General features: G+C 40.3%; 1 protein-coding gene across 2 annotated transcripts; it reads left to right on the top strand.

Annotated features, from left to right (window-relative positions):
• Nucleotides 1-58: 58 nt before the first annotated feature.
• On the top strand, nt 59-14,396 carry ube2g1a (ubiquitin-conjugating enzyme E2G 1a (UBC7 homolog, yeast)). Of its 2 annotated transcripts, none has more exons than XM_061752604.1 (6): nt 59-276; nt 4,465-4,567; nt 4,690-4,787; nt 8,450-8,628; nt 8,720-8,839; nt 11,645-14,396. In XM_061752604.1, exons 1-5 carry the CDS (start codon nt 231-233, stop codon nt 8,804-8,806), a joined length of 513 nt encoding a protein of 170 aa, XP_061608588.1. In that variant the 5' UTR covers nt 59-230; the 3' UTR covers nt 8,807-8,839; nt 11,645-14,396. The 2 variants fall into 2 exon arrangements, with proteins under 2 accessions (XP_061608588.1, XP_061608589.1); XM_061752605.1 differs by having other exon boundaries at nt 8,720-8,843.
• Nucleotides 14,397-15,259: the final 863 nt, after the last annotated feature.

The following is a 15,259-nucleotide window of genomic DNA, read 5'->3' as shown; positions in this document are numbered from 1 at the left end:
ATGGCAGCAACGTATTTATGAGGACACCAGCTGCTACCAAACAAACGAAGAAGAAGTAACAGGTCTCAGCAGAGAGAGGACTGCAGCAATACCCGGCGAAGAAGACGACGAGATGTCGCGAATGCTAAACGGAAAATAGAGGAGACGGCGGACTGTGTAGTGAACGAGAATATAAAGCTGTTAGCGCGACATATTACTGTTCACAATAGCTGCATCACATTGGCTAAACTATGACAGAGCCTCAATCAGCGCTGTTACTAAGGAGACAGCTCGCAGGTAATGACATATTTGGCGTTAGCGGATACTGCCTGCCTTGCTAATGAACATATAGCAGGGACTCGAACGATGGTACGGGCGCAAACTGTTCCGCATTAACGCGAAGGTCCCATTACGAATAGAATAAACTGCGGGAAGATCACCGAGGCAATTGTTGACAGACACAATATTGTCTTTACGCGATAGCATTGTGTACGGAGAGAGTATGCTGTCGTCATGATGTATACACATCAATTGTAGGCTCGCTGTCAGATTTGAGGGGCCGTCAGGGACTCATTCGGGATTATCTCTTACACACAATAGTGAAGCACCCTTATAGACACGAGTGAAACGAGCCTACTGCACACAGGATTTAAAACGCTCACACATACTACTGAAACACTCTCACACTACCGAAACGCTCTGCAATGTTCTCATACACTACTGAAATCAGAATCGTCTTTTATTTGCCAAGTAGGTCAAAAAAGACACAAGGAATTTGTCTCCGGGAGTTGGAGCCGCTCGAGTACGACAACAGACAGCCATTTGACAGCAAATACGTTGGAGACATAAGAACACAGTACGGAGAGTCACTGAGCAATGAAAGCTTACCGGTAAATGCAGGTACAATTTTTGGGGGACAATTGTGCAAATGATGCAGAGTCCTCTCGCAATTTAGAACAGTTTGAAATGAATCATTAGATGTGGTTCAGTGACCATTGTACAAATGGTGCAGAGACTTCAAGAAATGTGAGCAATTTAAAGTGACTAATAGTGCGATGATGTGGAACAGTGTCAATTGGGGTGCAGGCCGCTTTATGTGTATTTCACAATGTTGTCGACAAGGATTTCTGTAGTGCGTGAGAGCCTTTCAGTAGTGTATGTAAGAGCGTTTTACTAGTGTGTGTGTGTGTGTGTAAAAGGAAATCCTGTATTATTTATGTCACTCGTAGTCAGAAGTCCCAAAGACTTTGTACTGTGAAAGTTGTAAAGGAAAGCTGCTGATTGTTGTATTGTGAGACGATCTGAATGTTGTTAGCTTGTACTGTCAAACCCGTTGTATGTGTTCGATACCTGTCCTGAGCAGGAAACTCTTGTAAAAGAGATTTTAAAACGAAATGATGTTTTCCTGGATGAATAAAGGTTAAATAAAAAATAGGGTGGGGCTTGTTGTAATCGTCATTAACATTTTGTTGTGCACATATACTTTATCTGACATGTGCCTTTAGATGTGGTGTTGGCAAGGGATGTTATCGGTTCTCCGTCTGTATTGTCTGATTATAAACACCCCGTCACTCTACTGTATTTGACCAATTTTCTCTTCAAAGGAGCGTGTAACGATAAATCAGTAGGCTAATGTCACTTCTGTTCTACTTCCGCCTGCCAAGTTAACAAATGTTGATTTGATCGCACTATTGTCAACCCTACTTTTAACCCAGAGATACCCTCTATGTTGGACCAGTCTTCAATCCAACTAAACACAAAAGGAAATGTGGGGTTTAATTTGAAAAACTTAAGTTAAATTTGTGCAACAAATTGTAAAATGTTTGAAACCAAGACACCTTTTGGGCCCATTCCTTTTAGTAGTTCTTGGTTGCTGAGGGAGTGATGATGTATGGTCTCAAGGAGAAGTTTGACACTACATTTTAACAATCACTAATTTAGGACCTCAGAACAAAATTGATACCAAGTATTCGCTCACAAAGAGGTGTCTATGAGAGAACATGACTTGTGTTTAATCAAGTACACCATAACAGAAATGTAGGTTGTAATTTTACTGTTCAGAAATCTCAGCTTTTGAAACTCACTGGTGAGCTGTAGGTCGTGTGTTTTCAATCGCTTCAACCTTTCAGTGCATTTATTGTGGGTCAAGTGTATTTGATCTATGACTTCAGTATTGCCGCACACGTCCAAGAATCGGAACAGCACTGTTCATACTGTAAATTAAAAAAAAATCTTATTGCAAACTGGCTGTGCCAACCAAGGTTTTTTTTTAATTGCATGGTAAGCAATGCATGGTAACCTAAGTCTGACAATTAATAACCTGAATGCATAAATGCCCTCTGGCCGGCATTACTGTGTGCCCCCTTATGAGGGCAAACTGGTATTCAAAGTCCTTCATTCTCTCTGGTTTTAGGCCGGTCAACACTAGAACCACTACCTGTAATTTGAAATCAATCACTTTTCTTTTAATCTTTTACGATGTGGTTTTATTGTTTTGTATTTATTAATTTTTTTATTCTATTCCTTTTTATGCACTTCTCGCAACTGGTCTCAAACGATTTGCTGTGTCCTCTAGGATGTTGTTTATTCTTTAGAAGCTGAATACGAATTGCCTGTACCGGGATCAATAAAGTTGTCTGAATCTGAATTTTTTAAATTCGTAACTGAGGACCCCCTGTATTAAATATCGAAGTCCAGTAAAGAGCACTTATATCCACATTTTATTTTCAGTTGTTCAGCAATACAGCATTCAATGTCAATTTTACGTTTTTTTTTTTTCATTAAAAAGAAATATAATGTTGCTATCAAAACTTCATTTCAACAGGATATTGTATCACATTAAACGAGGGATGAGCATTTGACTCAGTGTCCTCGATAGTTTATCGGAAAAATGATCAGTGAATGTGAGCGCGAATGGTTGTTTGTTTCTGTGCCCTGCGATTGACTGGCGACCAGTTCAGGGTGTACCCCGCCTCTCGCCTAAAGATAGCTGGGATAGGCTCCAGCACGCCCACGACCCTAGTGACCATAAGCGGTACAGAAAATGGATGGATGGATGGTCAATGATGAATTTATTATTTTTAGCAATATTATTTGTAATGTTTAACCCTCTCTGAATGTTCTGAACTCTTGTTTCAAACCCAGTGTTGTACTGAGCAGAATAAGGCTGTTTGGAGCAATTGTGCCATAGCGGAGGTCTGCATAGTTGGAACCCAACTAACCCATAGCTGACATCAAGTTCACACCGTTCTTTAGATCGCCTACTAATTTAGATTTCCACCTCCCTTGCTGGTTGCAGTATTGTACTTCATTTTGCCTTAGTTGCTTCAAAGACTTCACTAATAAATTGTTAACGATCAGTCAAATTCTTAATATGCACCTCCCAACTTGAATCCAAAGAACAATAAGAGCAGCACTCTAATTTGGCGGGACTAAGTCATTTTAGTGATATTCCACGTTTGTTTGCACTATGAGTCGTAACAGAGTCGGGCCCGTGTTAATGGCAAATGCCAGATATCCTGTTATGTCTCCAATCTTGCTATTTTGCAGGATCTCTGTTTGAACGACGCTTTCATCAAGATTTATTTCCCTCTTTTAAGTTGCTTCATTTATTGTTTGTTCATGTGTAATCAGAGCCAAGATAGTTTTTCCTAAACACTTTCATAAAGCTTTGATGAGCTTTTAGATTTACTAGTGTTGCAGTTTATTGCTATGCAGCCCTGCTATTGCAGCATAATACAGTTAGTAGACCTCAGATAATTACTTGGTGTGTGCTTACTGCAATATGCTGATCTTAATGCAACCCTGATCTAATTGTGTCTAATTCCTTAGACGCTGGATTGCGTTGTTAAGGCCAAGGGAGTGAAAAGTACACCTAGTTAACTATCCGTCCAATATTATCCCATTAAATTTTCCTTATGTCTGAAGTGTGTTAAGAGTGGATTGATCTCGATAATAGGGTCCGAAATGGGTCGTGTGTTCAACATTTATGATCAAAAATCTTCATGTATGTGGGGAACGCTGACTATTGACTCCGTGAACTGTGAAGTGAAACAGAATGTTGCCAATCCAAAAAAATCTGAAAACCCAGATGTCCTACCCGATGACGTATTTTGTATAAAAGTGGGTTCCCCAGACGGCGAGAAGTATTTTCCAAAGTAAGTTATTTTTGACGACTTTGCCATTTCAAAACGGTCCCGCCTCCGGCCCTTTTGCAAACACTCGGGTAACATTGGTGCATACCCGGAAGTGTCTGCTTGTATTAATTTTTGTGAGATCATGTGTGATCACGTGAGATTTTGAGATTGGCGGCAGAACATAACTGTGTTGAGAATATGGGAGCACACCACACACAATATGACCAAAACTGTTCAATGTCAGATTTTTTTTTCTCCGTGTGGGGTCTGTCACAGATAATAAGCTTTTCCGATTTGAAAAATCCTTACATGTGTACTGGGCTTACTTGCCATTTCTGTTTGTCTCTAGAGCTCAATAAAAACCCAGTAGAAGGTTTCTCAGCTGGCCTGATTGAGGATAATGATCTTTACAGATGGGAAGTTCTTATCATCGGGCCACCAGACACACTTTAGTAAGTACTCACCTTTTGTCTTAGCTACTGTTGTCACCCTTTCAGGTATGAATGTTTTGAAATGTTATCGGATTGACATTGTTCAAGTAATTCTTCTATTTGGCCTTTTTTAATGTTCACAGTGAAGGTGGTGTGTTTAAAGCTCATCTGACATTTCCCAAAGACTACCCTCTAAGGCCACCTAAAATGAAATTTATCACAGATATTTGGCACCCTAATGGTAGGTACAGCCAGGAGATGAACAGTGTGTTTGCAAAAATACCTGAAATTAAGTTTAAAATTGTTGATTAACAAGGCTCTCTTAGTGGTTAACCATGGAAATATGCAGGATTTCGATGAAGAAATATTCATGTACAACACAGGAACTCTTACGGTGGACGTAGAAAGTGAACATACCCTTGATCAATATATAAAAGAATTAGACTATAATTTCAAATGATTACCAATAATGTTTACAATTTAAAAACATTTACAATAAGATAAACATCATAAAATATACCTTTTTTAATCACCTGACCTTTAAATTGAATTAACAATATTTGCAATTTTTTATTGTCAGACATTAAAAAAAACAACATCCAGTTTCCCCATAGTACGTTACGAGGGAAATGTTCTAAGGTTGACCTTTTTTTGGCCGAGCTATGTTCAGCTCACAAAAAAAAAAAAAAAAAATCCTTGCACATCACTCGACCAACATAATGTGAATGGAGCGCTGTGGTGGCAGCATCATGCTTTGGTGTTGTTTTTCTTTGGCTAGAGCAGGAGAATAATGAACACTTTCAAGAGCAATTTCAGTGGCACAGCCAGAGCCCCCACCTAAATCTAACAAAAACATTTGTGGCGTGATCTGAAGAGAACTGTGTACAAGAGATGCCATCACAGTCTGACCCATTTGGAGGCTATGTTCAGGGGGTCGTCGGTTTACGACTGAGTTACGTTCCTACGGCGGCGACGTAACCCGAATTGGAATCCGGAACGTGCTGGAGTCTATTACTAACCTACGCTAAGGCAGTAAAGTTGTTTGAAAATCTCTTTTAAATAAATGGATGAAAAACACTTGTAGGCTTTAAATAAAGTCAAATGAAAAATAGTATGTATGGTAGTAACTGAGCATGCCTCTTCATGCCGTGTGATGACATATTCTTATGATGCGCACTTTTCGTAACCTCAGTGTCATATTTCGGGACTGTGGGCCCCCTTCATGAGGAAGTGTGGGCAAAGTCAAGAAGCACCATGCTGATGGACTCATACCCAAAATATTTAATGCTGTAGTTGTAGCACAACTCTGTTTTAGTTTTTGGGTGTGAATATTGATGCAATCAACTTTACTTTGCTTCTCTCAGTCAAGCACAAATGGTGAGATGGTGGCTTGATGGTGACAGAGATTGTTTTGAGCTTTTAGTTGATTTGTCTCCTCTTAATTGATTAGTTTCCTTTTCAGTGGAATTGTAAAGCTGTTCAATTTTAGACATTTTTATAGACTTTTTTTTAAAATCAGAAAGAGTATTACAACAGACGTGTGTTCACTTTCTCTATCCACTGTAGGTGTGTCCCAGTAAATTAGAATATTGTAGAAAACATCAATTATTTTAGTAGTTTATTTCAAAAAGTGAAACTTGTGTGTGTGTATATATATATATATATATATAGATTCAATACACTATATTTAATACTATACTTACTATATTATATTTACATTATATTTAATGATATATATGTATTAGGGGTGGAACGGGACAAAATCCACTATTTCTGTTCATACGCACTAATTTCTCAAAGGTGCACCTAAAAAAAAAAAATAGGAGGTTGCACAGGTGCTCGCAGCCATTTGAGTATTTTTGGTAACAAAATAAAAACACCACCGCGACCTTGAAAGCAGACACGCATTAAACCCTTGTGGTCTAAACCAATTGGAGATAAGGGGGGCTGGGGGGGGGGGCGGCGATTGCCTGTGGTTGTGTGTGTGTGTATTTTTGAAATGTGGGTGCTGCAGTCAGACAGCGAGAGCTGCATGCGTAGTCAAAGCTAAGTTAGACGGCTAACATGTACCTGTGCAATTAAAGGAATTAATTGAATTAGTTCCAAAGCCTTTAATGCCACAGCAACGATGTGGGAACATTTTCGATTCAAGGCAGATGCACATAGCCTTCTCTCTAACACCAATGACTTGGTATGTCGAATTTCTATGAAGTTGCAACAAAAACTGACAAAATGCAAGTAAGACACAACCGTCCCACTCCAATTTCTTCAACTGGGAACATAAAACACAGTTGGACATTTTCCGTTTCCCGTCAGCTTGCAATTAAAGAAGCCTTTGCCCAACGATACAAATATTAATGAGCCGGCGTATATCGCGCACGCTCACGTATGCAGTGTAGCGTGACCTGATTTATAGCAAAACAGATGTAGCCATTCAACGTCATTTCAAGAAATGCTGCAGACTTTTATAGGCAGTACGAATCTTGATACAAAACAGGTTGCTTTGATCTACTTGTGCTGTTATTGTTTTTCTTAACCGACTGGAAACTTGATCGGCAGCATATTGCCAAAGAGATTATTGACTCTTTATACTCTGTCCTAAATGTTTAATATTTAAGTGCAATTTTTATGAACAGAGCTTGAGTCTGTTTTCTTGATAATTTTAATTTATCTAAAATATTTTATTTATTGTTCTACATGTATTTATTGTTCTACATTTTAATTCTTGAGAACTAAGGTAATTGCTTTAAAAAGGATGTACCGGTAATTTAATCATTATGCTCTAATATCATTATATCAGCGGCTTAAAAAAAACATCAACAATTCTATCGTTGAATGTGATCGCTTCTGGGAAAATATACAGTACCGTCCTAAAAAAATGTTATCGTGGCAGGCCTAGATGAGTAGGCAGCTTCTTGATGAACATTTTTAGGTTAAAACTCCACTTTTCAGTAAATTACCTGTCTTCGAGAATTCAGCTTCAAATAAGGACCATGCTGACCGGGTTGTTAGTTAATTTACCAGTCGATATTAATTGTATACAGAATACATAACTGTGAAAAGAGTTGAGATTTAGTATGGTGGCACACTTCCCCCTGAGTGATATCCATTGAGAACACCATTGGTTACATCATTCTGCAATTCCTGTAATAAAATAAACATTGGCATGTGCAGCTATCGAGAGAGAGCTGCAGATGGTTAGTTTCTCAATATTTTGGCAAGTCTTTTCAAGTCAATGGGCTCGAGACAGAGTGAAGTCAGGAGTCATTTCTGTTCAACTCTAAGTCGCGTTGCAAGTCTTCTGACATTTTCTCAAGTCGGGACTTAAGTCATCAAATTCACGACTCGAGTCCACACCTCTTCAGCTTTATGTCACTAGCAGCGTTGATGACGACTTCCAGTTAGGTCGGTTTTCATAAACCGTTCCACCCCTAACATATATATGTAGTATATATTTGATGATTAAAGCTTACACTAACGAAACCCCAAATTCCGCCATTCAGCAGAAATGTGAATATTAGATAAGAAACAATCAAAATGATTTTTAGTGTAGAAATTAGGTACGTGGGAATTAGCCTTTTGAAAACTATTTCGTATGTGTTTAATTAATCTGTATTATGAGTTTCACATTTTGAATTGAACTAGTGAAATAAATTAACTTTTGTACAATATTCAAATTTATTGAGATGCACCTTTATTTATTATACTATATGCAATTAACTTTTGTTTTATTATTATTGTACTGGTATATGCTATTTCAGAATAGAAATTAAACCTATTTGTTATGTGGCTGTATACTGCATAAGAAAGAAGTTGTCAAAGCAGACATGAACTAGTTTTAATTTATTTTGAAGATTAGCGTGTTGTCATTTAATTAATTGTATTCCCCGTTTTTTGTTGTAGTTGACAAGAATGGAGATGTATGTATTTCTATTTTACACGAACCTGGGGAGGACAAGTATGGCTATGAAAAACCGGAAGAACGCTGGCTTCCCATCCATACTGTTGAAACTATCATGATTAGTGTTATCTCCATGCTGGCAGACCCAAATGGTGACTCGCCAGCCAACGTCGATGCAGCAGTAAGTATGCTGGTTAAAAGCAGAAGAAGTGGTGAATGGGAAAAACGACTTTTAAACTTAACAGATTTTTTTGTCTTTTTTTTCTCTGTAGAAAGAGTGGCGGGAGGACAGGCATGGAGCGTTTAAAAGAAAAGTCGCACGCTGTGTACGGAAAAGCCAAGAGACTGCATTTGAGTGATATTTAACAAGGATCTACATTCATGTTTTCAGGGCAAGTATGGTGGATTCTGACACTTTCTTACCATGACACTTGTGATAATGTGTGAAAATGTCCATCCATTTTCCGTACCGCTTATCCTCACTAGGGTCGCGGGCGTGCTGGAGCCTATCCCAGCTATCTTCGGGCGAGAGGCAGTTTACACCCTGAACTGGTCGCCAGCCAATGGCAAGGCACATATAAACAAACAACCATTCGCACTCAATTAACCTACCATGCATGTTTTGGGGATGTGGGAGGAAACCCACGCAGGCACGGGGAGAACACGAGGCCGGATTTGAATCCCGGGTCCTCAGAAGTGTGAGGCAGGAGTCCAGTAAAACGGTTAGCATTCACAATTAGCATTAGCGCACTAGCGATTACCATTTCAGGTAAAAGAAACGCTAACTACCATTCAGTTCACTCATACATCATGTTATATGTACATTATGTCTGCCGTCGCAGCCGCCGTCGCTGACGTCATAGGCTGTTTCGTACTCCTCGAACGCTGGCAGCTAGATCCATTCCACACATCCACACACAGATGTAATTTCTCAGTATTACTACGCGGCGGACTAATATGCGAGCGCATCGCCCTGAGGTTTCGGCTGTGTGCTCTGGAATTGCACAGGAGTTGACGAGACCAGAAAAAACACTTCCGCCGCGCCTGCTGTTAAGAAGTAACGGTAATTTTACTCCATTACAATGATCTAAATGTCGCTCGCTACTTTTATTTATTAAATATTGCTTATTTCTCAACTATTTCATGCGCGAGACTACGACTTGGACTTCTGCATTGGGTGCTGTTTGCTCCAATCCAATTTAAGCACAAGTGACGTTTAAGTCTAGTTCACCAATCAAACGACACAAGAGAGTCACATGACCTCACACGACGTCTTCTATTGGGTTTAGATATAGGTCTGTAGTTGTTATTAAAATCGATTTTTGTCATTAAATCAAAATTGCTCTTGAGAAGGGGCCTCAAAACTGCTTGGTCTGGAACCAAGATGCTTCTTGCTTACTGGTGCGTTTGGTTTCATTGTCTTGTTTCAAGCGCATTTCCTTTTTGGAATATAGCAGCATGAACTGTTTAAGCATTCTGATGTATTCAAACTAATCCATGATGTCCGTAATGGCATAAATAGGCCACGCATCATGGTGATTGTGTCAACATGCTTCACTTTGTTCACAGTGAACCGTGTCTTGAATTCAGTGTTTGGGTGTCATCTGTCCGTAGCCCTTAAATCCAAGAAGAACAATCTTGCTTTTAACAGTCTGTGTGATGTTGCGCCATTCCTGCTGAGGCTAAGCGCTATGTTCTTTGGCAAGTTGGAACTACTTCAGTGTGTATTTGTTTTTGAACCATTGTTCTTTGCGGGGGCTTCTTGCTGATAGCTTGGCTTCAGTTGGCGTCTTCAAGAAATGGAGAGAAATTGTGGAATGTATTCTAATGGTCCATTGACTGCATCTACATCACATCTTGTGTATGAGTTTGTAGACCATGCAGTGTGGACCATGCAGTGCCTCTCCAAAAGGTTAATACCAGTAATGCCGATACATTTATTTTTTTATTTTTAGTTTTTACAATTGTGCAAATGATGCAGAGTCCCCTGGCAATTTCGAGCAGTTTGAAATGACTAATAATACTATAATCATCATAATATGATTTGATACTCCTTCTGACAGGGGATTCTGCCGGACGTACCCAGCAGACCCTCACAATACGTTTGGACCTGCCACGTCGGACCGGCATCTTCCCCCACCATCGGAGCCAAGTCGCCACCAGGTGGTGATCAGTTAACAGCTCCGCCCCTCTCTTCACCCGAGTGTCCAAGACGTGTGGCCGCAAGTCGGATGACACGACCACAAAGTCGATCATTGAACTGCGACCTAGGGTGTCTTGGTGCCAAGCGCACGTGTGGACACCCTTATGCTTGAACATGGTGTTCGTTATGGACAATCCGTGATGAGCACAGAAGTCCAATAACAGAACACCGCTCGGGTTCTGATCGGGGGGGCCGTTCCTCCCAATCACGTTCCACCCAGCTCACACCGCACCTGACCCCTATGGCCCCTCCCAGAGGTGGTGAGCCCACGGGAAGGGGGACCCACGTTACCCTTTCGGGCTGTGCCCGGCCGGGACTGCACCCATGGGGCACCGGGCGCTCTCCTTCGAGGCCCACCTCCAAGCCTGGCTCCAGAGGGGGGCCCTGGTGACCCGCGTCGGGGCAAGGGAAACCTCAATCCATTCATATTTTTCATCATAGGAGTCTTTTAGCCGTGCTTTGTCTTTTTTTTTTTTCGAGAGGTGGATATTTCGAAATAGTTTCCGCAGAGCTCCTGAAGCCTTAGGTAACAGGTTAGAGCGAGGCTGCGGGGTGTGCAGGTGACCGCTACATGTGCGCACGGCAAATGAATTGACAGCTCGTCGGTCATGTCCTCTGTCTCTGATAGGTTGTTCTTCCTCGGGCAAGGTGGTTTCTAAACCATTCAAAACTGTCAAATTGCACAAAATTAACTTCAACCCAAATTATTTCCTTTTGCGTTACTTTGCCCAAGCATTGCTTTCAGGTGTTTTATACAAGACTGTTGGTCAGCATTAAAACATGGACTCTTTATACCACAGCTCACTTTTGCATTTGGCAGAAGTTTTAGGCGCAGTGACAAGTAGTAGTGTGCAACACAGATATTGAAGCTGTCTTGACATCTGTTATAGCCTGCTGGAGAACACATTTCTGTCATGTTCAATTTCTCCTTTTGTCTGAACAACCACTGTGGACGTCTGTCGTGATAATTCCTGTGTTGTGTGCTTTTCCATAGGTCTCCAATTGAAACTCAACATGGCACTGTTTCCTGCACTCTTCCACCATTTTGCCAGGCTCGTCGTCCTCTTATTTTGGCAGGAAGACTGACTGGCTCCTCTAAGCTGCAATAGAACATTACAGTGACTACCACGGCTGACAGACCACCAAGCAAGTGCCAACTGAACATAAGAAAAAAAAAAAAAATTACACTTTGCAAGTCAATGAACTGCTTCAATATTCAGGAAGATATTGTAAAGACATGTATATAGCACAGACTAAGCCGGATAATATATAAGATCCCTCTCCATACATCATGCACTTAGTCCAAATGAATTGCGCTGGCTCTCATTTGTTTTTTTCTCCCCTCTCCAACATGTGCTCTATGGGTTTATTTTTCAGCAGGAGGTCTTAAATTAAGCATTGCAATGTTGTGAAAAGCTTGTTTGATTCAAGCATTATATGAATGACAACACTTATCATTTCTAGACTCTAGCCATATTTGGCATTTGTCATCAAACACTGACAAACCTGCTTTCAAATGTGTTCCATAGTAATGTTGGGTTTTATTTAGCTATTGAAAGTCTTACTATCACATTCTTTGATTAACAAACAACGCAACATACTCATTTTGTGCATGCGCAAGTTCCTTCCGTCTTATTGCAAAAGTGCCTCCAGATAAAAATGTTCAGCCACGTCAACTGACATTGATCAAGGAGTAAATGAAATACTGTATAAGCAGTGTATTCAATTGGTCTGATAGCCAGGACACATGGAGTATAATAATGCTATTGCTCCCAATTTAATGTAGCAATAAATCTCCTATGATGTGTACTCTTTTACACAGTACAATTTAAGGTCCTCCAAAAATCTGCTATTTTAGTAGCTGTTTGTTTGTTGTTGTTTTTTTGAGTCAGTGTTTTCCTCAGTAGAAATTATGCATGCATGCTTATAATTTTTTTCTGTTCCGTTTAAATGTTTCTTTTTTTTTTTTACTTTAGAATGTGTGCCATTTTAATGTGAATGTTTGTCCATATAGTGTATGTGCCCATTCTGCTGCGCTGGTCTTTCATCACATCCCACCATCTGTTTATTCTGCTCACTGATCGGTTTTGGCTAATGTACAAAGACAAAATACTGATGTATATTATCCAGGTTATGAAACCCGTCACCTGTAGTGAGCTCTTCTTTATATTGTTGTTGTTTTTTTTTCAATATTTGCGTGTGTTGAATTCATTCTTTTGTGTTATAGGCCCTGCACAAAATGCAAATCACCCATGAGAAACCATTTCCTGGATCCAAGTGTTTTTTTCCCCCAGTACAGTATTACAAGTGCTCAACTCAGTCTTCTATAACTATTAAAAATTCACCAAATGCAATGCTGAGGGTCTTCGGTTTACGATGAGGTTTTGATGCGTGAAATGAAGTACTGTAGCTGGCGTCAGGTGGAAACCTACAGTGGTATGAAAGTGTTTGCCCCTTTCCTAATAATTTGGTTTTTTTTTTGCATGTTTGTCACACTTGGCAGGAACAACTGCAATCGAGCGTTTCCGATAACTTGCAATGAGTCTCTTACGGCGCTGTGGCGGAATTTTGGCCCACTCACCTTTGCAGAATTATTGTAATGAGAGGGTTTTTGAGCATGAACCGCCTTTTTAAGTTCATGCCACAGCATCTCAATAGGATTCAGGTCAGGACTTTGATGAGGCCACTCCGAAGTCCATTTTGTTTTCTTCAGCCATTCAAAGGTGGACTTGCTGGTGTGTTTTGTATCATTGTCCTGCTGCAGAACCCGGTACACAGCAGAATTCACGGTTCGAATTATTAAAGCAAGTCTTTCAGGTCCGGAAGCAAAACAGCAGCCCAAGACCATTACACTACCACCACCATTTCTCACTGTTGGTTTGATGTTCTGTTTCTGAAATGCGGTGTTACTTTTACGCCAGATGTAATGGGACACACCTTCCAAAAAGTTCCAACTTTTGTCTTGTCAGACCACAGAGTATTTTCCCAAAGGTCTTGAGGATCATCAAGATGTCTTCTGGCAAAATTGAGATGAGCCTTTATGCATGTTCTTTTTGCTCAGCGGTGTATTTTTTATTTAAACAAACCTGTCCTGTTCAGCTGCATGGCCTTGCAGAATAGTGGATCTGTATGCCTTTCAGCAGTGGTTTTCATCTTGGAACTCTGCCATGCAGGCCATGTTTGCCCAGTCTCTTTCTTATGGTGGAGTCATGAACACTGATCTTAACTGCGGCAAGTGAGGCCTGCAGTTCTTTGGATGTTGTTGTGGGGTCTTTAGTGACCACTTGGATGAGTCGTCGCTGCGCTCTTGGGCTAATTTTGGTCAGTCAGCCCCTCCTGGGAAGGTTCACCACTGTTCTTTGTTTTGCCATTTGTGGAGAATGGCTCTCACTGTGGTTCCCTGGAGTCCCAAAGCTTTTAAAATGGCTTTATAACCTTTTCCACACTGATAGATCTCTCTTACTTTATTTCTAATTGGTTCCTACATTTCTGTAGATCTAGGCATGAAGTCTAGCTTTTGAGGTTTTTTTTTTGATCTGCTTTGTCAGGCCTGTCCTATTTAAATGATTGCTTGATTGAGAACAGGTCTGGCAGTATCAGGCCTGGGCGTGGCTAAAGAAATTGAACTCAGGTATGATGAACCACAGTTATGTTTTAGTGGTGGGGGGCAATATTTTTTACATATGGCCTTGTAGGTTTGGATTTTTTTTCTCGCTTAATAATAATAATAAAACATTTACAAACTGCATTTTGTCCTGACTTTGACTAATATTTACATTTATTTGATAATGGGAAACATTTAAGTGTGACAAACATGCAAAAAAAAAAAAAAAAAATGAGTAAGGGGACAAACACTTTCCCACCATTATATGTCCAAATTTGGGCAATTTCACCATTGTTCACAAATCGATAATATTGATCAGTTCCCACGTGCAGGTGTGTTATCACAGAATCTGGACCCCGTATGCCTCATGAAGGGCCTCCCTCTCCCCCAAAATGTTTCTCGACGATTGGTGAGGCAGGGGGTTGTGGATGAAAAATAGAAAATAATTTGGACATGGCTGGGTTGCTGTGTCCAATTTGTCTTACCACGTAGACGCGGGTCTGTCATTTTTAGAAATTACTGACCAAAATAAAGTGTTGAAAATGGCTTGTTCCCCTTGATCAAGAGATGTGAAACCCTCAACATCATGCTGAAAAAGTTATGGTTTTGGAGAGGTTTCCACCCACCTCCAGCGATGTGCCGTAAATTTACGTCACGTGGCACAGGAAGGCGCCCTCAGTTACCGCTGTACTTACTGTTTTTCATTGGATTGCGTAATTTATGTCCTGACAGTGCGTGAACTAACGGGAAGACTAATTAAAAAAAATACATGTAGGTAAAAAACTGACATATATATAATTAGGTTGCTTTTAATGACAAACAAATTAACTCTTGACTTCAGTTCCACAACAATACTACAGGTGCTGTATATTAAATTATTACTTGCGTCTCTGCAAGCACCGCCCTTGCGTAGGCTCGGAAACTGTTTGAAAACCATTATTAAAGAAATTCATCTTTTCTCCCACAAATAGAGAGGCGGGTAAATTAATCTATTGCACTGACTTT

This window comes from Phyllopteryx taeniolatus, chromosome 17, assembly GCF_024500385.1.
Source record: "Phyllopteryx taeniolatus isolate TA_2022b chromosome 17, UOR_Ptae_1.2, whole genome shotgun sequence".
In the NCBI taxonomy this organism is placed as follows: Eukaryota; Metazoa; Chordata; class Actinopteri; order Syngnathiformes; family Syngnathidae; genus Phyllopteryx; species Phyllopteryx taeniolatus.
The sequence above is the reverse complement of the archived record's forward strand: the minus strand, read 5'-3'. Positions and strand labels throughout refer to the sequence as shown.